General features: G+C 38.3%; 1 protein-coding gene across 1 annotated transcript in view; it reads left to right on the top strand.

Annotated features, from left to right (window-relative positions):
* Positions 1 to 21,434, top strand: part of LOC144966255 (integrin beta-PS-like) — a 39,178-nt gene extending 17,744 nt beyond the window's left edge. Inside the window, exons 10-23 of the mRNA XM_078902456.1 lie at positions 523 to 606; positions 1,667 to 1,741; positions 4,408 to 4,593; positions 5,004 to 5,086; positions 7,047 to 7,098; positions 8,688 to 8,843; positions 12,510 to 12,652; positions 14,086 to 14,243; positions 15,229 to 15,338; positions 15,890 to 15,982; positions 16,672 to 16,801; positions 18,368 to 18,481; positions 19,683 to 19,849; positions 20,943 to 21,434. Of these exons, the coding sequence (XP_078758582.1) occupies positions 523 to 606; positions 1,667 to 1,741; positions 4,408 to 4,593; positions 5,004 to 5,086; positions 7,047 to 7,098; positions 8,688 to 8,843; positions 12,510 to 12,652; positions 14,086 to 14,243; positions 15,229 to 15,338; positions 15,890 to 15,982; positions 16,672 to 16,801; positions 18,368 to 18,481; positions 19,683 to 19,849; positions 20,943 to 21,008 (1,617 nt within the window). The 3' untranslated portion in view covers positions 21,009 to 21,434. The remainder of the gene's footprint in view (positions 1 to 522; positions 607 to 1,666; positions 1,742 to 4,407; positions 4,594 to 5,003; positions 5,087 to 7,046; positions 7,099 to 8,687; positions 8,844 to 12,509; positions 12,653 to 14,085; positions 14,244 to 15,228; positions 15,339 to 15,889; positions 15,983 to 16,671; positions 16,802 to 18,367; positions 18,482 to 19,682; positions 19,850 to 20,942) is intronic.
* Positions 21,435 to 24,311: the final 2,877 nt, after the last annotated feature.

Genomic DNA, 24,311 nt, shown 5'->3' with positions numbered 1-24,311 from the left:
TTATTTTTTTTTTCTAGTTGAAGAAACAAAGCAAATTCGCTTCAATGAAGGTATTCTCTTTAGTTCAAATGTTATGTTTAAATTTGAATCTTAAGCATCAGGTCCACCTGGATAAAGTACCGTTTTGGAATGATTAGTCACGCATACATTTATGATGTTTTCTACACCTCGATGGACACATTACAATAGAGGTACCCATGCTACAAATTTACAAATAATTTCCACCCTCCCCCCCAAAAATCTTAGAAAGATATGTCTTCAAAAATGTATTGAAATGCATCATTTGGTTGACGATCACAAAAAAAAATGTGAAAACTGCCAGGGACTCACGGGGTGTTAATAGGGAGCTACAGAATGATGATTGGACTCGAGAAATGAGATATAAATGCTTCTATTGTTAATGCCGAAAAATTGTATTTATAACATGACATGTAGCCTTATCACTCAGAACATACCATAAATTTTGATACAAGAGACAATATTCGATAATGTAACATTTTCTGTTTTGTTATGATTTTTCAGAACGAAATTGGCTGGAGGCCCGTGTCACGAAGAATGTTGGTCTTTTCTACAGATGCCGGTTTTCACTACGCTGGGGATGGAAAGGTTTGTAGCTAAACTTATGATCCACTATCCATGAAAACAAATGAGAGTTCTTTTCTTTTTTTTTTCTTTGGAAGGGGAGTAAGGTATTGAAATGTGTTCTTAAAAGTGGTCTCTAAAATTATCAAGAAACGTTCCCAAATTTTAAAGGGTTTTTGATGTTTTTTGTTTTTTTTCTCATTTATTTTCTGTCTAAAATCAAAGATTTATTTATTTTTATTCTTTTCCAGCCTTGCTGCTTTTTTCAAGCTTCTACAGTGACAATGAATCTTTTGAAATTCTTCTCAAATTATTGTTCCAACACCATTATTTCCTTATTTATTTAAATATATTTTAAACATCCTCATCAGCATCATCATTATGGTCAACATATCATCATCATCATCAAACTGTGATTTTTGCTACTTGCTTACTTATTCACTCGATTTACTTACTTTATTTTTTGTGCCTTTGACAAATGAGGTCATCCAGACTCTCCATTCATCTCTGTCTTAGCTACCATATATGCTTCATGTATGCCTCATCCCAAGTCAGCTCTCTGGTGTTCAGGTCTTTCTCCACAGTTGATTTCCATGTCGCCTTTGTTTGCCCTCATTTTCGTCTGTTGTTTTCATTCTTCCACTCTGATGATGCCTATTTTTCAGGAAGCTGATTTGCTTCATAGCGTGGATGTATCCTAACCATTTTGTTTTTCCTTGAGGCTTTAAATTAAGACGACTTTCCAAAGGCTTTTTAATGAAGAGTCAAGTTTAGATGCTTTGAAATCAAAGCTAAAAAATCACTTTTTAACAAAAACATATTTTTAAATCTCTATCAATGTTTCACATTTATTTGATATCGATTTTTCCTTCTTTTGAGGAATAACTGAAAATGTGTCTGTTTGTATGTTAGTGTGTTAATGCTATTTAGATTGTCACAATCGTTACTGTGAAGTGCATAGGGCATGACCTAGCCATGGTTATGCTCTTTACAACTATTACTAACCATGATTTCCAGGCATCTGCCAATGATGTGGTGTCAAGAGTTTTATTTTTAGAATGTGTTCTCTTCGTGTCTTTTCCAGCTTGGAGGTATTGTAACACCCAATGATGGAAAATGTCACTTGGTTAACGATGAATATACAGAGAGTTCATTTCAGGTTAGTAAAAATCTGAAACGGTATGTGTGTGAAACAGTGCGAGACATAGCAGAAAGAAAAATACCTCCCATAGTGGGCAGGGAGGTACTGACTGTGTCTTCTATCTCCCTATATCTGTTTTCCAACTTGCTTTCTGCCTTTGTCTTGGAATGAGATTACTTAGTTTTGTCCTGGCCCCTGGCTGGGCGGGAAACAGTCAAATGTATCGTTAGTTTTGGGAGATGATATTTTTTTCCTTGTAAATCATCTCTGTTGTGTACTGTAGTATTCTTTCTTTTTCATATATATGATTTGTAAACATTTGAGTGTGTTCCTCTTTGTGGGGACCTGTTCTTGTGTCTGGATGAGACTTTTAGGTGATCTCAAACTAAGAATACTGATAGTTTGCTCTTGGAATCTACATCTGTATCCTATTTGAACCCTTCCTCTGTCTTACTTTTTTCTTGTGAGCTTTCAATTGTAAATCTATAATCATTTGACTATCCCATTTTCTTCCTTTTTACTGGCACTGAAATTACCTGAATGTGTTGCAAGCCCTTAAAAACAAAAACAAAAACAAAGAAAAATATTTTTAAAAACAATCATCCTAAACAATCAGCCTGCCTAGACTGGCTGGCCTACCTAGACTGGCTGGCCTACCTAGACTGGCTGGCCTACCTAGACTGGCTGGCCTGCCTAGACTGGCTGGCGTGCCTAGACTACCTAGACTGGCTAGACTGGCTCGACTGCCTAGACTGGCTGGCCTACCTAGACTGGCTGGCCTACCTAGACTGGCTGGCCTACCTAGACTGGCTGGCCTACCTAGACTGGCTGGCCTGCCTAGACTACCTAGACTGGCTGGCGTACCTAGACTGGCTGGCCTACCTAGACTGGCTGGCCTACCTAGACTGGCTGGCCCAACTAGACTGGCTGGCCTACCTAGACTGGCTGGCCTACCTAGACTGGCTGGCGTACCTAGACTGGCTGGCCTGCCTAGACTACCTAGACTGGCTCGACTGCCTAGACTGGCTCAACTGCCTGGACTGGCTGGCCTACCTAGACTGGCTGGCCTACCTAGACTGGCTGGCCTACCTAGACTGGCTGGCCTACTTAGACTGGCTGGCATACCTAGACTGGCTGGCGTGCCTAGACTGGCTCGACTGCCTAGACTGGCTGGCCTACCTAGACTGGCTGGCCTACCTAGACTGGCTGGCGTACCTAGACTGGCTGGCCTACCTAGACTGGCTGGCCTACCTAGACTGGCTGGCCTACCTAGACTGGCTGGCGTACCTAGACTGGCTTGACTGCCTAGACTGGCTTGACTGCCTAGACTGGCTGGCCTACCTAGACTGGCTGGCCTACCTAGACTTGCTGGCCTACCTAGACTAGCTGGCCTACCTAGACTGGCTGGCCTACCTAGACTGGCTGGCGTACCTAGACTGGCTGGCGTACCTAGACTGGCTGGCCTGCCTAGACTGGCTGGCCTACCTAGACTGGCTGGCCTACCTAGACTGGCTGGCCTACCTAGACTGGCTGGCGTACCTAGACTGGCTGGCCTGCCTAGACTGCCTAGACTGGCTGGCCTACCTAGACTGGCTGGCCTACCTAGACTGGCTGACCTACCTAGACTGGCTGACCTACCTAGACTGGCTGGCCTACCTAGACTGGCTGGCCTACCTAGACTGGCTGGCCTACCTAGACTGGCTGGCCTACCTAGACTGGCTGGCCTACCTAGACTGGCTGACCTACCTAGACTGGCTGGCCTACCTAGACTGGCTGACCTACCTAGACTGGCTGGCCTACCTAGACTGGCTCGCCTGCCTAGACTGGCTGGCCTACCTAGACTGGCTCGACTGCCTAGACTGGCTGGCCTACCTAGACTGGCTGACCTACCTAGACTGGCTGGCCTACCTAGACTGCCTAGACAGGCTCGACTGCCTAGACTGGCTGGCCTACCTAGACTGGCTCGCCTGCCTAGACTGGCTGGCCTACCTAGACTGGCTCGACTGCCTTGACTGGCTCGACTGCCTAGACTCCTAACTGAGGCAGGCTGATTTGTTTGGGGATGATATTGTATCTTGTATTTTTCTCATATTTGATTGTCAATGTTGCACAAACACCTTATTAGATGTCTATCTATGGCCAGTCCCTGCTCCCTCATATGTCACTTTCAAGTCAGGATGAATTTATTGATTGAAAAATTCAAAAAAACATTTGTGAGATTTTAATTGATAATGACACGTTATTGGAATTATGTCTTTGATCCTGATCTGATATAAAATAAAATAACATAAATGAGGTGGGTTGCCTGAACATGCTATTATGTCGGGATGATTTAGATGTTTAAAATAGAATTGATGCTTTGAACTCGCCTTCGGATTGGGAGTCCTGCTTTAAGTTGAGTCCTTGGAAAAGACTCTTCTCTCACATTCTCTCACCGTACTTAGGTGTAAAATGATTACCTGACAGTTAACAGCATTGTCTCTGTTTGAAAAACATTATAATATGGCCTAACAGACGTCATGTCTGGTCCCACATGTTAAATGTAGCTGTATGCCAGAGACCCATTGTAAAGCAGTTGAGCATGGTTAGTGGAAATCGCACTATATAAATACTGAAGATATTTGAATTAATGTTATGTCACAACTCGACTCATTGTAATTATTTTATTATTTTTCACCACGCAGGATTACCCTTCAGTGAGCCAGATATCCAACACGATTAAGGAAAAATCTGTCAACGTTATATTTGCCGTAGCTGAAGAGAAACTACCCCTGTATGATAAACTTAGTCAGTATATTGACAGCTCCAGTACTGGAATCCTGGCCAACGACTCTGGGAATATTGTCAACCTGATTCAAGAAAACTATGAGGTTTGTAACTGTTCAAAATGTAGGAATTGTCTAAAAAAAGTCTTCTATCAAATAAACCAGCACGCATCATCTTTATTCTTTCTTTTCTCTTTCTGTCTTCTTTGGACGAGTAAAACAAGGGATATAACTCCAAAATATAACAACAAAATGTAAAACGAAGTTATGATTTTCTATCGTTACCATTAATTTGCTTTTTTTAAACCCTATCTCTTTATCTCAAACACTGATAAACTTTGGATACAAACTTCAATTCTTGAGAAGGTATATGGACACGCTATCCATTGGATAACCAATAAATATGACACTGCCTTAGACATTATTAGCTCTTGGTTTGCCTACCTGTCCTATTCTTTAAGGAGCTTTTTCCCATTTCCCTTTGTTTTCATCTCAATTTTTTGTCATCTTCTCAGAGAATTACATCTAAAGTGAAATTGACAGCCGAAAGTCTTAACGAAGGCAACATCAACGTTGAATTCTTCTCCCGATGCAATGGGTGAGTTCGTCTTTTCTCATAGTAATATCAGTAGTAGTCATTTAGAGCCATTAGGCCTGTGAAGCCGAAGTTTTTCCCAGTTTCTATTGAATGAATTGGACAGTATCAATTGCTTGCTACCCTTTGGATACGATGCTAGTCTATCGCAAAGTACTTTCTGCCAGATCTAACAGACCCAGGTGCCCAATCACTGCAGGGTAGACTGTGGGGTCATAACAAAATGTCTACTTCACCCAAGATGGAGTTCGGTCCCCTTGCGTGTGAAATGAGTACTCTACCAAATGAGCTATCAGGATCCCATTTGTGATATCAGGAGCAAAGGATTATTTTCTATTGTCGAGATTTAAAAAATAATTATTTATAAACAGTCTGTTTTGGTACCTTTTATGAAACAATTGATCGTTGTTAAGCTTTAATGTGTCAAGTAACAGTTACAATGATTTCAGACATTTGTGCAAGGATCTCTTCCATAAAGTAAGACCCAGAGTCTACCACATTCCATCCTTGTCCCTCTTACTCCCCATCTCTTAGATCCGTCCTCTTCCTCAGTCCTTCAGACTCATTAGGGCCCATGGAGCTGGAACTTATCCCAGTTTCAATAGCGTGCAATGGACAATGGCAATTGCTTGCTATCCTTTGGATAGGGTGCTAGTCTATCGCAAAGTACTTTCCATCACATCTAACAGGCTCAACTACCCATTCACTGCTGGGTGGACAGAAGGTTCAGGAAAAATCTCGACTGCACCCGGGATAGATCGTTGTCCCTTTGTGTGGGAAGGTGAAGCGAGTGCTCTACCAACTGTTCTATGGGGGACCTCCCCCCCCCCCCCCCTCTTTCTCAGAGCAACAAGTAATTGCAGTATTATCAGATTACAGAAATGGAAGTTCAAAGTTAGAAATGGTATTTATACAGAAAAAAGTGCGGAGCGGACGCTTGTATCAATAATGATGAGAAATGTGGGTGATGGAGGAGTATCGTCCGATGAAAACAGAGAATAAAAATATCACGGTGTCAGAGACAACCATTGGATCCAACTGACATGTCACCCTCCGCTTGGCTGAGAGAGAGAGAGAGAGAGAGAGAGAGAAAGAGAGAGAGAGAGAGAGAGCAGTTGCATTAGCCAGTGAGTCATCCAGTCATCCTACAGGCTAAATGATGTTGTTGATTTGGAACACTTTATAAAGCATTGCAAGCACAGACATGCCTTCTTGAAAATTAAAAAATTCGTAGAAAAAAAATTGTATGTCCCTGTAGTTAATTTTATCATCAACAATTTACCCTCACAAGGATTAAATAACTCTTCAAAACCCTTTATATTATGTAGTCCTGGTACCAAAGTTTCATTTTCAGTAAGTTTTAATGACTTAGAGATACTCAGGAATTTCTGAAATTTGAGGTGAAAATTTGTAATTCCAAGAATTTTTCGTAATAGTAGGCAATGTAACGACTCAGCTCAGACTTCGTTAATTCAATTTATCTATTATCAATCATATGGTAAATTTAAAAATAAATATGAAATACCACCAGCTTGGATAGAGTTCTTTCAGTGACTAACACAAAACAATTGTCTAACATTGTTAAGGAAAAAAGTGCTTAAACGTTCAGGCAATCAACATTGATACTCACATGCAAAACATGCACAACACAAAATGTGTAACTCTATGAAGAACTCGAACATAAATACACGCAGCCAAGCAGCTACTTTCACAAATAGCCAATCAACTCCAATACATTACACCACATGTTACACTAAGGTCTGCAAGCACAAAAGTGGATGATGTGTGACATAAACACTCATTAAAAAAAAAACAACTTTTTTTTATTGTTAGTTTTGTAGCCTTTTTCTTTTTTCTTTCTACTAGAACACAGATAATGCACTAGTTTTGACATAATCATAGATAAAGGAAAGACTGGTTAATGGTTACATTTCATTATTATTTTTGTTTCTGATAATTACAGAACAGAGGAGACATCTATCGACGAATGTTTGAATATCAAGATTGGCCAACCGGTAATTTAGATGACATTGTTTTGTTTGAAAGGGTTTGTATAAAGAATGGTATAGCATTCACTTCATCTCACCTCACCTCACCTCACTCTCCTGACCGAGGCGGTCATACAGGAGACACGAGAGATGATTTGGCAGTTAGGGTCCGTCTTACAAATCTGTCTTCAGCTTTCCTCATTAGTCGCCGGGCTGTCCATCCAGCATAGAATACGAAAAAGAAAGAAGAAAAAAGTGATAACAAAAAATTATCCTAGAATATTAAAACAAATAAATAACAAGTGGATTTGCATTTGTCCATTATACTTAATTCATTATTTTTAGAAGCCCATAGTTAGATCATAACGGTTTTCTTGTCAGTTTTCTTTTTCTTTATCACCATTTCCGTCAATGCCTTAGACTTTTAAATTGCTAAAAAAAGAAGAATGCCATAATATTTTTTTTCATCACCACATAATTTTCTGAATGGAAATTCTGTCGGGAGTAAAAAACTATAATGAGTAGATATGACTCGTATAAAAGAGGACTACACCCTTTTGCGGCGATGTGGTCTTATGGTATGACACTCGTCTTTGGACTGGAAGGTCCAGGGTTTGAGTCCTGCTCTGAGTGAGCGGTGCGTAATTGAGTCCTTGAAAAAGGCTTTTTAGTCACATTCTCTCATAGAACGGAGACTGTAAAATGAGTATCTGATTGATTGTTAAAAGCAACACAAGATGCAAACCACCTCGTACTAGATTGTCCAGAGACAAAACTTGAAGGGGGATTTGAAACCATCAGCAAATATGATGATGACTTCCGAACCTGGATTGATACCTTGAACATAGAAGTGTAGCCGAACGATACTACTACTACTAACTGCATTGTCTTTTTCAAGGGAAAATCTTGTAACTGCCAAACAGGAGTCATGTCTTTTCCTACAGGTTAAATGTTACTGTTGGCTAGGGACCCCTTTTAAAGAGCTTTGAGCACATTTAGTGAATATTGCACTACATAAATGATCATGTATTATATGAGCCATATTTACTCACTATATTTCTCTCCATCTTAATTGGTTCATTTAGGATCTCTGGCTTTTACTGTGCCTAATCTGCCTGCAATTCTGTCACATGCGATCCTCTTGAAAGCTTCTTAATAGTTTTGGGTTTTTTTTCATATTGACCCTCTCATTACCAACTATAGGAAAATCGTCACATTCGTTACGATACAACAAACTTTTTTCTTTTTCAAATTTCTCTTGTACATCATAAAATTTTAAGAAAACGAACAGCGTGTTGTAGAGCATGTTTAACTAAAGAAATTATTTATCGCAAGAACTTACTGCTATTATGTCTGAGTGATAAACAATCTATTTTCGTGTTAGTTGGGTGTAAAGTTTTGGGGAAAATCCTGGAACTGGCTGATAAGGAGAGAGTTAAAATTTAACTGTTGTCTCTTTAGCCTACAAAGAACAAATTCATCATAATGTTCATGACCAGATAGCAGGCATTTCTTTATGTCATTGCCATTTTCTTGAAAATAATTTTCACATCATTTTTGTACTTGGAAAGTTTTAGTCAGTCAACGTTGTGCCTCTTTGATTTTTACCATTTCAGGTCTATTTTGAAGCAGAGATTACAGTGAATGAATGCCCCAAGGACAGAAGGCAATGGAGACAGGAATTAGTCATCAAACCCGCTGGCTACCAGGACCGTCTAAGAATTCAGGTGGATCTCATTTGTGAGTGTGACTGTGAAAAGGCTGAAAATAAAGTGAGTAAATTCATTAGTAAGTGTGTGGGTTTTGTTGGGTTGTGGGGGGGGGGTGGGAGGAATACCTCATCGGTGAACTGAAGCTCCTGACCTCCCATAGTGAGCAGGGAGGCACTTATTGTGTCTTCTATCCCACTTTATCTTCTTTCCAACGTGCTTTCTGTCTTTGTCTTGGGATTAAATTACTTGGTTTTGTCATGGCACTGGCCAGATAAAATAAATCCATTAGTGAGTGTGTGGGTGTGTTTTTTTTTGTTTTTTTTTTTTTTTTTTTTTTTGGGGAGGGGAGGGGGGGGGGATTTCCCCGTTTCATTATCTCACATCCTGTGAACTGAAGCCCCATATGAGGCTCTGCCAAGAGGTCGATTTTGTAAAATTTGGCACAAGATATCGATTTGGGATGAACAATAACCAAAATCTCAGTCTGCTATTGGAAGTATAGCAGAGATATGTGGATTATACTTGAAATAAAACGGTTTTTTACTCTGCTTGTTATATGCTGAAGATGGGTTTTGAGCTTTGAAACATTCCACGTGCAGTATTTTTTAAAAGCTTTTACATTCATTTTCATCCATTACAGTATAGCAAGGATTGACTGTAATGTCATATAATCATAGTTTACAGTACTGTGTCCCAATAGCTCAGTTGGTAGAGCACTCGTTTCACACGCAAAGGGACCAAGATCGATCCTGAGTGCATCAAGATTTTTTTTCTGACCCCCCCTGTCCACCCAGCAGTGATTAGGTAGCTGGGTCTGTTAGATCTGGTGGAAAGTACTTTGCTATAGACTAACATTCTATTCAAAAGGCAGCAAGCGATTGCTATTGTCCGTTTCACGCTACAGAAACCAGGATAGACTCCGGCTCCATGAGCCTAATGGCTCTGAAGGACTACTTTTTTTAATAGTTTACAATACCGTACTACCTGGGTGGGGATCCTGACCTCCCATAGTGGGCAGGGAGGTACATGCTGTGTCTTCTATCCCCCCATACCCGTTTTCCAATTGTTTCCTGTCATGTCTTGGAATGAGATTACTTGGTTTTGTCCTGACCCTGGCTGGGAGGGAAACAGTCGAATGTATAGTTGTAGTTTTGGGAGATGATATTTTTTTCCTTGTAAATCATCTCTCTGTTATGCATTGTATTATGTTTAGTTTACATATTATATTATATGATGGTAAACATTTGAGTGTATTCCTCTATTTGGGACTGTGCTTGTGTCTGGATGAGACTTTAGGCATCTCAATAGTACTTTGACGGTGTGCTCTTGGAATTACATCTGTCCTATTGAACCAATTCCCTTGTCTTACTTTTTTTTGTGCTTTAATTGTAATTCTAGAACTTTTAATATCCCATTTTCTTCCTTTACTGGCGTGATATGACTTAATGTGTTGCAAGCGCCGTAAAACCCTTAAAAACAAACAAACAAAACAAACAATACCGTACTACAAACATTATGGCTTCCTATGAAGCTGATGGTGATGGTGAGGATGATTATTCAAGCTGCTAAGTTTTCATCAAATATTTTTCATATGAATTCTAGATGAAATGTCTTTTTTTTTATCTCTAAGTCTAAGTGATGAAACGTCTTTATCTCTTTACATCATATTGAGGCTACTTATGCATGAATGCCAGTTTTCTAGCGTATTCTGGATTTCTGGCCTTTTTAGACTTTCCAGATTTACTCATTCTGTGGGGGGGGGGGGGGGGGGGGTTTGGTCGTCCAGAGATGGACTCTGGTTTTCATAGACAATGGTATTTTTAATTTTAATCTTTCCAAACGTTGATGATTTTTACTTTTAAGCACCGATTGCAGGGTTCTCTAGACACCTTATGGTTCTCTGACCCTTATTGGTTCTCTGACACCTTATTGGTTCTTAGACACTTTTTGGTTCTCTAGACACCTTATTGGTTCTCTCGACCTTATTGGTTCTCTCGACACCTTTTGGTTCTCTAGACACGTATTGGTTCTCTAGACACCTTATTGGTTCTCTCGACACCTTATTGGTTCTCTAGACACCGTATTGGTTCTCTAGACACCTTTGGTCGTCCAGAGATGGACTCTGGTTTTCATAGACAATTGGTGATTTTTTAAATTTTTAATCTTTTCCAACGTTGATGATTTTAACTTTTAAGCACCGATTGCACGGTTCTCTAGACACCTTATTGGTTCTCTCGACACCTTATTGGTTCTCTAGACACCTTATTGGTTCTCTAGACACCTTATTGGTTCTCTAGACACCTTATTGGTTCTCTCGACACCTTATTGGTTCTCTAGACACCTTATTGGTTCTCTCGACACCTTATTGGTTCTCTAGACACCGTATTGGTTCTCTAGACACCTTATTGGTTCTCTCGACACCTTATTGGTTCTCTAGACACCTTATTGGTTCTCTAGACACCTTATTGGTTCTCTAGACACCTTATTGTTATTTACGTGCGCATGCGTGTCGTGGTAATCGAGTTTGTACTCGTGACCATTGATATCTATTTTTTTTTTTAAAAGCATGTTACGTAAATGAGCTCTCGCATTGTGTTGTGGTATCCAAATGACCAATGAAAATGTCGCAGTGTGTAGTGCCTGTGGCAAGCGCATGTATTGATTAATCAAGCGCTCATTAGTCACCTTTGTAATTGTACATATTAATTCATCTGCTTCTTATCACTTTTCAATTGGCTTGCCTTTGTTCATTAATCTTTGATGAAAAGTTTTGGTCTCTTTACATCGCACAGAGGCTAATACGATTCAGTAGTCTGATGTCACGCTGCCCAGCAATGGTGGCCATCTTGGTTCTAAACAATGAAAATCATTACTTTTTATTTTTCATGCTGGCTAGAACTTTTCATATGCCTTGTGATCAGAATGTGTAAAAGTCAAAACATTATCAAATTTATGTGTTTTTTTTCTTCCTCTGGATACCCTTTATGCTCGCCGGAGAAATATTTCATACGGGCATCCGCCATTGTTCCGATAGTTTAGAGCCAGTGTTACTCAGTTACTATGCGTCATTAGGAAGGAAGTGACGTTACGACGAAGAGTATTATTATAAGTTATAAACTAATTTAAAGAACCAATATCTTTTTCGGGTTTTGGTAAGACTTATTGCTCAATCTTAGTGTTGGTGCTGTAAATGAATGTTGGTGTCAGTCCACTCTAGACCAAGGGAGCAAGGTTTCCGGCTTTTCAGTTTCAGGCTTTTTGATTTTGAGTTTGTCGGAAATTATTTTCAGGCTTCTAATGGTCTAACCTACTTTCACTCGTACCCTGGACTGTGGCAACACATACATTTTGATGGTTGTCTTATACTCTGTGCTAAGCTCTTGAATGGTAGCATGACTTGATTCTTTACACCTCTATATTGATGCTATGCGTTTAGGTAAAATATTAACAACATCCGTCAGCCAGATATAAAGTACCAACCCACAGAACTGTGAGTAACCTTTAACGTTTATAGTCTGATTGATATAATTTGGTGAGAACTAATCACCAAAATGGCTGTCTAAAAGCAATAATTTCGTGTCTTCCATACCACGACTAATTTGCTTTTCTTCCTTCTCTTTTTAGGTGTGACTCACTCAACTGTTATATTTCCTTAGTTGAAGTTGTTTTGATTTATGAATTATGAAAGTTTTAAGTGATGGTTTTTTATAAATTTCCATTTTCAAGGATCCGAATAGCAACAAGTGTTCTAATGGGAATGGCACACACGTTTGTGGTATTTGTAAATGTAACCCAGGATTTTATGGAGACAAGTGCCAATGTCAAGCTGATGGGGCCATCACTAAAGAATCTGTTGACCACTGTATTGCGTAAGAATAACCTTTCTCTTTGGTCCTTTATCTATCTCTCTTTCTCTCTCTCTCTCTCTCTCTCTCTCTCTCTCTCTCTCTCTCTCTCTCTCTCTCTCTCTCCCTCTGTCTCTATCTATCTATCTCTCTCTCTGTCTGTTTGACTCTCTCTCTCTCTCTCTCTCTCTCTCTCTCTCTCTCTTTCTTTATCTATCTTTATCTCTCTTTCTCTCTCTCGCTCTCTCTCTCTCCCTCTCGCTCTGTCTCTCTCCCTCTCTCTCTGTCTCTCTCCCTCTCTCTCTCTGTCTCTATCTATCTATCTCTCTCTCTCTGTCTCTCTCTCTCTCTCTCTCTCTCCCTCTCTCTCTGTCTCTATCTATCTATCTATCTATCTCTCTCTCTCTCTCTGTCTGACTCTCTCTCTTCCTTTCTCTCTCTCTCTGTCCGTCTCTCTCTTTCTCTCTCTCCCTTTCTTTCTCTCTCTCTCTGTCTGTCTTTCTCTCTCTCTCTCTCTCTCTCTCTCTCTCTCTCTCTCTCTCTCTTTCTCTCTCTCTCTCTCTCTCTCTCTCTCTCTCTCTCTGTCTCTCTCTTACAAGATATGGATTTAATGACAGGCTGAAAGAAAAAAAGAGTCGTTTGGAGCCAGAGTTAATCCAGATTTCTTTACCATGAAACAGACAAATAGCAATTGCATGCTACCCTTTGGATAGGATGCTAATCTATCACAAAGTATTTACCACCAGATGTAACAGACCCAGCTAACCAATCACTGCCCGGTGGACAAGGGGATCAGAAAAAAATCCCAAACTTCACCCAGTATTGATCTCTGGCCTTTTGCAAGTGAAGCTAGTGCTCGACCAACTGAGGTATCAGGACTCCCAATAATGTACTGAAAGCACATTTTTAAAAATGTGGATCTTGATGGTGGGGCAGTGTGATTCAGTGGTGCGATCTTTAATTTTTACCCAAAAGGTACCGAGTTCGAATACCCGTTGCACTGTGTGGCCTTGAGCAAGTCGCCTCACTCTAGCTCAGTATACGATGCTGCACTGGGCTGATGCCTGGGTTATTCCAGTCTTCCCTCGGAATAGGGAATGAGATTAGCGGAAGAGTAGCGTCCCTTGATTGGACGTCACCCATAGTCTGTGACGTCACCGGCGGAAAAGTTATTAGAGAGAGAACGTCATGTTGGTTGTGCGCATACGTCTTTCGTCCTCGCGGACATGACGTTCTCTCTCTAATAACATTTCCGCCGGTGGCGTCACAGACTATGGGTGACGTCCAATCAAGGGATGCTACTCTTCCACTAATCTCATTCCCTATAGATCTTAAGGACAAATTTCCCCTATGGATGAATAAAGGGAATTTTATTTTATTTTATTATTTTTTATTGTAAATCATTTTGTTGAAAGGAAAGATCAAAATGTTCTAAGTTCTTCCTTTTCCTTGTCCAGACCCAATTCCACCCGAGTGTGTTCTGGTCGTGGTCAATGTGAATGTGGGAAATGTGTATGTGATCGAAGACCTGCCAACCCTGAACATTCGTACGAAGGGAAATTCTGTGAATGTGATAACTATTCGTGTGCTCGATACAAGAAGAAAGTTTGTGGTGGTAAGTAGATATTAACAAATCTTGTTACATGGGTTTTTGTGTGTGTGTTCGGCAGTGACTTCTTCTTTGCCGTAAGAATTTGAAATTCTGTGAATGCGATAACTATTTTTGTGTGCTCAGCAAATTGGTGGTGAAAGCTTGTATTCACAAATCATAATATTTTTTGTATATGTGTGCAGAAGTAACGTGAGCTTTGCTACACCAAAAAAAAAAAATTGAGCTTTTATATAGCGCAATATCCATTAAACGTGCTCAACACGCTTTACATAGGGTCCCTGACCAACAGCAACAAGTAACATAAAGAATGAGATGTGACGCCTGTTAGGCGATAATACAATTTTTTTTGTGACAAATACAACTCTGTTAATGGCCAGGTAATCATTTTACACCTGAGTACGGAGAGAGAATGTAAATAAAGAGTCTTTTCCAAGGACTCAACTATGCGCCCAGCGAGGCTTGAACTCAAGACCTTCCGATCCGAAAGACCACATAGCCGGACAAAGGTATTAAAAGAATTTAAAAAGAAAATGATCTTTTTGTGCCAAGCATCAGTCTCCATTTCCTGCTTACGGCTACAGCTCTTGTCTGATTCCATGGATTCATTATTCTGCCAAACTTTTTAAAAAACAAGTATTCAAAATTTGGGCCTGAAAAATCGTCCTTCAAATTTTGATCGATTAAAATGACCCTGATCTTGGCAAAAACTCTCAAACCTGGAACTTACGAAGTCAATGACTAAGCAAGTCGGCCTTTCATTCATCTATTTTATATCAGTGTTGATTCTCAAATTTTCAACATTTCACTACTTTTTCATATCTATTTCTTCTTCCATTAAGGCCAAAGCTTCATGCTGAAGATTGTATGGCCATCTTTTCAGTAACAGGGGTTTTGGAGGGAAGCAGGGAGTGATTTTTTGAAGTCATCAAGTTATTCTAACTTTATTTGTACTTTTTGCTTTTTTTTATTTTACGATGGTGTACAACAGGTATAGAGAGGGGAACCTGTAATTGTGGTGTTTGTAGATGTAAAAAAGGTTTCAATGGAACTGATTGTGGCTGTGATCTAAGTCAAGACAAATGTATGGGAGCTTCTGGGGTAAGTGAAATATAATCATTGTTTTATCATCATCGTCATCATCAGTCATCATCATCATCATCGTCGTCATCATCATCATCAGTCACCATTATCATCATAATCATCACACCACCACTACCATTATTATTATTATTATTATTATTATTATTATTATTATTATTTATTATTATTATTATTTATTATTATTATATTATTATTATTATTATTATATATTTATTATTATTATTATTATTATTATTATTATTATTATTATTACTATTATTATCATCATCACCATCATCATCTCATTATTATTATAATTATTATTATTAATGTAGCTCATTTATGTTGTGTCATCATTGCACAAAACCCTTACTAATTCATGTATTTTACTCATAATTATAAGAATCAAGGTGAATCTCTTTTCAACTTATTTGTCATAAAATATATAATAAAATATAGACATAAATAAGCTAACCGGTTTTGTTTGCTTTTGTTTTTTGTTTTTGATAAAAAAATTATGTTTAGTTCGATTATATCAGTAATCATTTTTTTTTTTTTTTGGTCACCAGGAACCATGCAATGGAAAGGAAAGGGGAGAATGTCGGTGTAACAAATGCTATTGTAATGAAAAGTATTCTGGACCTACTTGTGAATTGTGTACGGTAGGTCATTGATCCAGATTGATGTCTTTCTGATAACCTAAATTATCCAGTCATCCTTTACTCTTTTTGTAGGTTAACTTAACTGGTCATACCAAAATATTGATTAATGTTGAGGCCTTTAAAGAATAGTCCTTTAGGGTCATTGAGACCATGGATCTGGAGTTTATACTGGTTTTTATAGCGTTTATCGGACAATAGCAGTCGTTTGCTACCTTTTGGATAGGACAGTGGTCTGTCACAAAGTGCTTTCTACAAGATCTAACAGACCCAGCTACCCAATGACCATGGGTGGGTTCTTCTTTTCCTTCACCACAATCAGACATGCCTTTTTCTCCTATTAGTAAATCTAGCACATGTGATGTTGCAAGCAATTATGTCCTGATCATACTCAAAAATGTGTGACCTTGTAAAAATGGGTGACCTTGTAAAAATGTGTGACCATGGCTCAGCGGAACAGTCTTTACTTCTTACTCGAAAGGTACAGAGTTCGATCACCCATCGCTGCGTTGTGTGGCCTTGAGCAAGTCACCTCGCCTTAGCTCAATTTGCGGCGCTGCACTGCGGCTGATGCCTGGGTTATTCCAGTCTTCCCTTGGAATAGACCCTAGAGACAAATTTCCCCTATGAATAAAGGGATTTATTTTTTGAAAATTTATTTTAATTGACAATGATGTGTTTTGTATCTTCAGGGTTGCGGTAATGAATGTGACAAGTATTCTATGTGTATCGAATGTCGTCTGTACCCAAAAAGTGGAAAACACTCCGAGGAAGAATGTAATCAAGTTTGTCCCAAAACTATTCTTAGGGGTGAAGTGACGGGTAAGCTTATTGACTATGTAGTAACATCGTTATATTTTTATTGTGCAATAACACATACTCATAAGCTCGTTGTGTTATTGGGCACGATAAAAATAACTCGTTTAATTAAAAAATAACTCATTTAATAAATACAAAGGGATGAAAGAATCGTATAGTATTTGTTCTTGGAGATGAATTTTTTTTCTTTGTAAATCATCTCTCTTACATACCATATTAGTCGTTGTTTTTTCTGTTTAGAATATAGACCTACCAACCATTCTGTTTTTGGTGGAACCATTCCTATTTTCACTCTTCCTTTTCCACTATCCCACCATTGTCTCTAAACTGGGCGGGGTTCCTGAGCTCCCATAGTGGGCAGGGGGGTCCATACTGTGTCTTCTATCCCCTTATATCTGTTTTCCAACATGCTTTCTGTCTTTGTCTTGGAATGAGATTACTTGGTTTTGTCCTGGTCCTGGCCAGATGCCCTGGCTGAGAGGGAAACAGTCGAATGTATAGTTAGTTTTGGGAGATGATATTTTTTTCATTGTAAATCATCTCTCGGTTATGCACTGTATTATGCTTTCTTTATATTATATATGATTTGTAAAACATTTGAGTGTGTTCCTCTTAGCGGGGACCTGTGCTTGTGTCTGGATGAGACTTTTAGTGATCTCAAACTAAGTACTTTGATAGAGTGCTTTTGGAATCTACACCTGTTTCTTATTTGAACCAATTCCCCTTTGTCTTCCCTTTTCTTGGATGCTTTATTGTAATTCTAGAACTTTTTACTATCCCATTTTCTTCCTTTTTACTGGCGCTGATATGACCTTAATGTGTTGCAAGCGCCGTAAAACCCTTAAAAACAAACAAAACAAACAATTGTCTCTAAAATTCCGATTTTCAAAAATGATGATAATGGTAAGAAGAAAAAAATGGAAGGGGGGGGGGGGGGGGGGGAGTAAAAATGAGATTTAAAAAAAATAAATTTTTTTAATGATTTCCAAAAGGGAGCTAAGTAGGAAAATTAATTGCAATCCTTTCCCCCTTTTCCCATTCCATTACCTGAAACATGTGATGTGTAGTTTTGACAGCTGTGCCCGAATACTGTCTTTATGTGTTTGGTGGCAAAGATGGTGGTCATTTCAATACAGAATTATCCGTTGTTAAGAAATTCCTGAATTTTTGTCTCAAATTCCTATTTTCTGACGTTCTGATTCCACTTTTGGAATATGAAGGGTTGGCAGATCTATATTTTGTCCGCTTTTGAGTGGATTCCTCTTAGTCGGATTTTCTGCTTGTTTTTCTGGGTAGGACTTTTATGTATCTTATGATTTTACTTCTATATGAACCAATTCCCTTTTTCATTTTTAACTCTGGTGCTTTTTACCGAAAAATTAGGGTTTCATTTTCTTCCTTTTTACTAATGCTGAAATGACCAAAAAATATTGCAAGTGTCTTAAGACCTTAAAAACGAATACAAACAAACAAAAAACGAATCTTATACTCCTCACAACTTTCCTCGCTTCCTGCATACACACTAGTAGTCTCATGGTTATAACAGAGAAGATCTTTTCCTTATTTCAGAAACCCTGGATGTACAGGTGTGCTATTATAAGGACGAGGAGAATTGCAAGACGGAATTTTCCTACAAGTTTGATGAAAGGGCAAAACTCGTCATGATGGCTGAAGAGGATAAAAGTAAGTAGTGGCCGAATCCAGATTGATTCACAATCTGTTATGGTTTATTTTTGTAAGCACTAATTTATTTGATGTGGCTCTGTGGCTCGGTGATACCATGTCTCGTCTTTGTCGTGAATGTCAAGTAATTCTAAGCATGATCAGTGACCAGATGGGTGACAGTGAAGTGTAAAATTCAGGTCTTGACTTGAAGTGTGAAATTCAAGTCTTGACATTGTGTCCTTGGGTGAGGCACTTTGCGACATGTTTTTATATACTTATTTCCTTTGGACATAAAAACTTGTCTGCTGTGGAAATACAATCTTGCTCTTTTAACTGATTTTGTTTCTGGCTGAGAAAGGGTTTTGGGCTTGAAATGTTCTTTCACTTTTTGAAGCTGTTATGTTAATTTATTGTTCAATACTTTTCAATGTCAAAGTAGTCAGGTGCTATAATTATTGAACAAAAATGAAAAGATCAGCTTCAAAATAAGGAAGAAAATAAATCGAGCTTTTATATAGCGCAATATCCACTTAATGTGCTTAAAGCACTTTACAAGGGGTCCCTGGTCAACAGCAACATTTAACATAATATTAATATTACAATTTTTCGGACAAAGACAACCCTGTTAACGGCCAGGTACTCATTTTACACCTGAGTACGGTGAGAAAATGTGCATAAAGAGCCTCCTTTTCCAAGGACTCAACTATGCACTGAGCAAGGCTCGAACCCAGGACCTTCCGATCCGAAAGCGAGTGTCATACCACAAGACCATATAGCCGATCAATTCCATCTGCTATGTGGTCTAGTGGCATAACTCTCATTTTTGGAATGGAGGGTCCAGGGTTTGAGACCTGCTCTGAGCGGCGCATAGTTGAGTCCTTGGAAAAGGCTGTTTACTCACATTCTCTCACTGTACTCAGGTGTAAAATTAGTACCCAGACGTTAACAGCGTTGTCTCTGTTGGTAAAAAAATTGTAATATCGCCTAAAAGGCGTCATGTCTCATCTTACATGTTTAGTGTTGCTATTGGCTACCGACCCCTTATAAAGCACTTTGGGCACGTTTAGTGATTATTGCGCTATATAAATGTTCTAAATGCTATTTCAGTCTTTGAGAAAAAAAGCAATATAGCCTATATATATATATATATATAATGGTAAGTTATGCAAGCCACGGCTTCAGGCAGCTTGATATTTACTCTTGATGCTCCAACCCCCAGAATGCCCCACGTCTGTCAATGTTCTGGCCATCGTCGGAGGTGTGGTAGGTGGCATTGTAGCCTTGGGTCTGCTGTTACTGCTTATCTGGAAAATTCTCACCTTTATCTATGACTCCAGGGAGTTTGCCAAGTTTGAAAAGGAGAGACAAAATGCCAAGTGGGATACGGTGAGTCTGGTTATCTGTGAAGTGATTTCTTAATAATGCATTCAATGTAAAGAGAGTGAGATAGTCGAGTGGGATACGGTGAGTCTGGTTATCTGTGAAGTGATTTCTTAATAATGCATTCAATGTAAAGAGAGTGAGATAGTCGAGTGGGATACGGTGAGTCTGGTTATCTGTGAAGTGATTTCTTAATAATGCATTCAATGTAAAGAGAATGAGATAGTCGAGTGGGATACGGTGAGTCTGGTTATCTGTGAAGTGATTTCTTAATAATGCATTCAATGTAAAGAGAATGAGATAGTCGAGTGGGATACGGTGAGTCTGGTTATCTGTGAAGTGATTTCTTAATAATGCATTCAATGTAAAGAGGGTGAGATAGTCGAGTGGGATACGGTGAGTCTGGTTATCTGTGAAGTGATTTCTTAATAATGCATTCAATGTAAAGAGGGTGAGATAGTCGAGTGGGATACGGTGAGTTTGTTTATCTGTGAAGTGATCTCGTTGTTGTGGGACTAAGGATGAGACAATTAGGTGATCTCAAACTAAGTAGCTAAACTGATACTGTGCTCTTGGAATCTACATTTATTCCCTATTTGAACCAATTCCCCTGTCTAACTATTTCTTGAGTGCTTAATTGTAATTCTTGAGTTTTTTGACTTTCCCATTTTCTTTCTTTTTTTCTGGCGCTTTTATATGATCTTAAGGTGTGGCATGTGCTGTAATACCCATCAAAACAAAACAAACAAAAAGTATTGTCCTGGCTTTCTAATTGTCACATTTGTGACCTGTCACTGTAATATAGTGTTAGGTCAGGGTTAATATATAAGTAATGAAGGTTTATGTCAAGTGAGATGCTCTATAATAGTAGTCATTGAGAATGACAAATGTGGTCACGTAAAATGAAAAACATAGATAAATCGAATTTTTTTTTTTATAACCATAAAGAAAAGAATATAAGTGACAGCACATTTCTTCACGAAATTTTCACTGCTTTTCTCATTAATAATAGCTTTTGGTATCGTTTTCTTTCTTTTAAAATACAAAAATGAATATTTTAGGGAATATATGAGAATTATTTTCAATTTTAAATCAACAGGGTGAGAATCCGATTTACAAGCAAGCTACATCGACGTTCAAGAATCCAACGTATGGTGCCCGTTAAAGTCATTGATAAATTGATCTGGCAAGAATATGTTGATTGAGGATTGGAGAACATTTTTGGTCATTTGGGTCAAATGTGAGGATGAAAAAGTGTGGAGGTGGCACTCGTATCAATAGTGATGCGAAATATCGGCTATGGAGATGATGGCAACAGAATTTAAAATATTATCATCAGAGCCAAACAGGGGAACCAACTGACAAGGCACCCTCTGCCTGGCTTAGAGAGAGAGAGAGAGATCAGTGAACACCCAGCTGGATGGCTCAGTGGCTAGTGCGACTGTTTGCTGATATCTCTCTCTCTCTCTCTTTCTCTCTCTCTCTCTTTCTCTCTGTCTCTCTCCCTCTCTCTCTCTTTCTCTCTCTCTCTCTCTCTCCTCTGTCTCTCTCCCTCTCTCTCTTTCTCTCTCTCTCTCTCTTACTCTCTCCCTCCCTCTCTCTCTCTCTCTCTCTCTCTGTCTCCCTCTCTCTCTCTTTCTCTCTCTCTCTGTCTCTCTCTTTTTCTCTCTCTGTCTCTCTCTCCCTCTCTCTCTCTCTCTCTCTCTCTCTCTCTCTCTCTCTCTCTCTCTCTCTCTCTCTCTCTCTCTCTCTCTCTCTCACACACACACACACACACACACAGCCAGGCAAGGGTACCCGTCGGATAGATCCCAATTTTGGCTCTGACACCACATTATTTTTATTCTCTGTTTTCATCTGACACTTCTCCACACCCTATATTTCTCACGATAAACATTGTTGTGATGTTTGAAGTGAGTCTTGGTGTGTAAATGCGAATGGTGTACTATCAGTGACATTTTTTTTTAAGATACAAGACAGAACCAGTCTTAAAGTATTTTCCGATATTAATTAAGCATTCCTAACTAATAAAGTGATTTGCATTTCTTATTTTTACAAGTTAATATCGATAAGCTAAGGTAGTTAGTTTGAGTATATTTGCATATATTTTAAAAGATTGTTGTAAAGATTAAGTAGCATTATTACCATAGATTTAGTGTTGTAATAGATTCACAAGATGCCAAACCCCTGATTCAACTAACCATAGTTCTTTTTATGCAAAAATATCAGCATTATTTGATTCAATCGCTCTATTCTCTTTCAGAAATCAGAATATTCTTGGTATCTACATTTTACTTATGATTGCAAACTATATAATGTATTTTTTTATCGAACAAGCAAATGCAATCTTACTGAAAAAATACAGTAGAAATGGAATATGTTATAGTTGTGTAGCTGCTGGCAATTTCGTGATGTTATGAAACGTTGTTACTTGTTTGTTTTTTTATGGTTTTATCCTGGTATGTGAAAATTCCATTAAAACATTCATTCCTCAGTCCATTCTGAAGGAAGATAATTAATTTGACAGTCTTTTGTAAAGTTAACGAATGTTGCCAATCAAATTTCCTATTAAGAAGCTAAAACTGTACGACTCGTACATAAACCATGTTTTGGAACTAAACAGTAGCTTGGAATTTCAGGCTCTATTGTTTTGGCAGCTGAACAAAGTCATTGAATTCATACATGGTATATAAGTAATTGAATTCATACATGGTATATAAGTAATTGAATTCATACATGGTATATAAGTAATTGAATTCATACATGGTATATAAGTAATTGAATTCATACATGGTATATAAGTAATTGAATTCATACATGGTATATAAGTAATTGAATTCATACATGGTATATAAGTAATTGAATTCATACATGGTATATAAGTAATTGAATTCATACATGGTATATAACGGCTATATGGTCTATTGGTGTGGCACTCGATTTCGGATCATAAGGTCTTGGTTTCGAGCCTCGCTCACCACATAGTTGAGTCCTTGGAAAAGGCTCTTTACTCACATTCTCTCAATATGCTTAGGTGTAAAATGAGTACCTGGCTATTAACAGCTATGTCTGTCGGAAAAAAAATATATATATCGTCATGTTTGTCTTGTGTATATGTTAAGTGTTGCTGTTGGTCAGGGACCCCTTGTAAGGTGCTTTGAGCATGTTTAATGGATATTGCACTATATAAAAGCTCAATTTGCATGAGTGCACTGCGGCTGATGCCTGGGTTATTCCAGTCTTCCCTTGGAATAGACCCTAAGAGACAAGTTTCCCTGGATGGGATGAATAACGGGAATTTTTTTTTTTTATTATTATTTTAAAGTTTTGAGCACTTTTTGTAGTGTGGGTTACTTGAACATATTTGTCAGCTTATTAATAAATGTCTAAGCTCATGAAAAAATAAATTACATATATTGTCCTAATAGAAAGGATGGGGAGAGAGAGGGAGGGGGGGGGGGGGGGTAATTATTTGTCCTCATTTGATAATCGGAGAATAAGGAGGGCTACTATATTTTTTAATTTATTTTTTTTAAATGGGAATTTTTTTTTTTTTTTCATCCATAGCAATCAGTGTCCAATTTGCTACTGATCTAAAAATAAAAAATCCACTCATGCATCTTGATCACATAGAATGTGGCTTGTGTACGCCTATACTGAAAAAAAAAAAAAAAAGGGATATTTTTTTGTTTACCTTAATACTGTTACAGCACACTAATATCGAGGGTCACCTGATGCAATATAAGTCATAATGAAAATTATATCTGAATTCATTATGTTATGATTTTGATATTTGAAAAAAAAAAATTTTGCGGTCGATTTAGCAAAGATTGGAATTGAAATGACAATAAATTTGTATTGACTTCAAGCTGAATTTGACCAATCTGATAACGTTTATCTCTCTGGAACTGAGCAATTTGTTCTTTCTGTAAGGAATTATATTTTTATTTTTATCACTGTTAATGATTTTTTTAAAACTTTATCTAATGCTTTTAAGAGGTTTTTGGTGACATTTTTATATTCTGGTGCATGCAGGGTTTTTAAAAGCAATATATATTTTATGGATATTGTGGTGGTTATCAGTGATGATACTTTTCCGCGAATCCGCGGAAATCCGCGGTTTTCTTTCCTTTCCTCGGTTTTCCTCCTCAGATCCTCGATCCGCGGATATTTCCTTCATTTCCTCCTTTTACTTTTTTTTATATAATAAATCTTTAAAAAGTACCTCCTTTTTAAAAAAAAAAATATATATATATAAAAAATTTCCTCCTTTTACTGGACTCCGGGCGTTTTAAAATTGTACTCAAAAGAAGTCATCCTGCCTACTTTCCTATGGTGCAAGAATGTTCTGGGTGAGTTTTCCGTTTTTCCGAGACTTTTCCTCCTTTTTGACTTTTTGTGAGTATCATCACTGGGTTATACTATGCAATGTAGTATTTATATATAGACGTCTATATATATATATTAT

This window comes from Berghia stephanieae, chromosome 2 (genome assembly GCF_034508935.2).
Source record: "Berghia stephanieae isolate SIO BIC M18660-M18661 chromosome 2, UCSD_Bste_1.3, whole genome shotgun sequence".
NCBI classification, from domain to species: domain Eukaryota; kingdom Metazoa; phylum Mollusca; class Gastropoda; order Nudibranchia; family Aeolidiidae; genus Berghia; species Berghia stephanieae.
The sequence above is the reverse complement of the archived record's forward strand: the minus strand, read 5'-3'. Positions and strand labels throughout refer to the sequence as shown.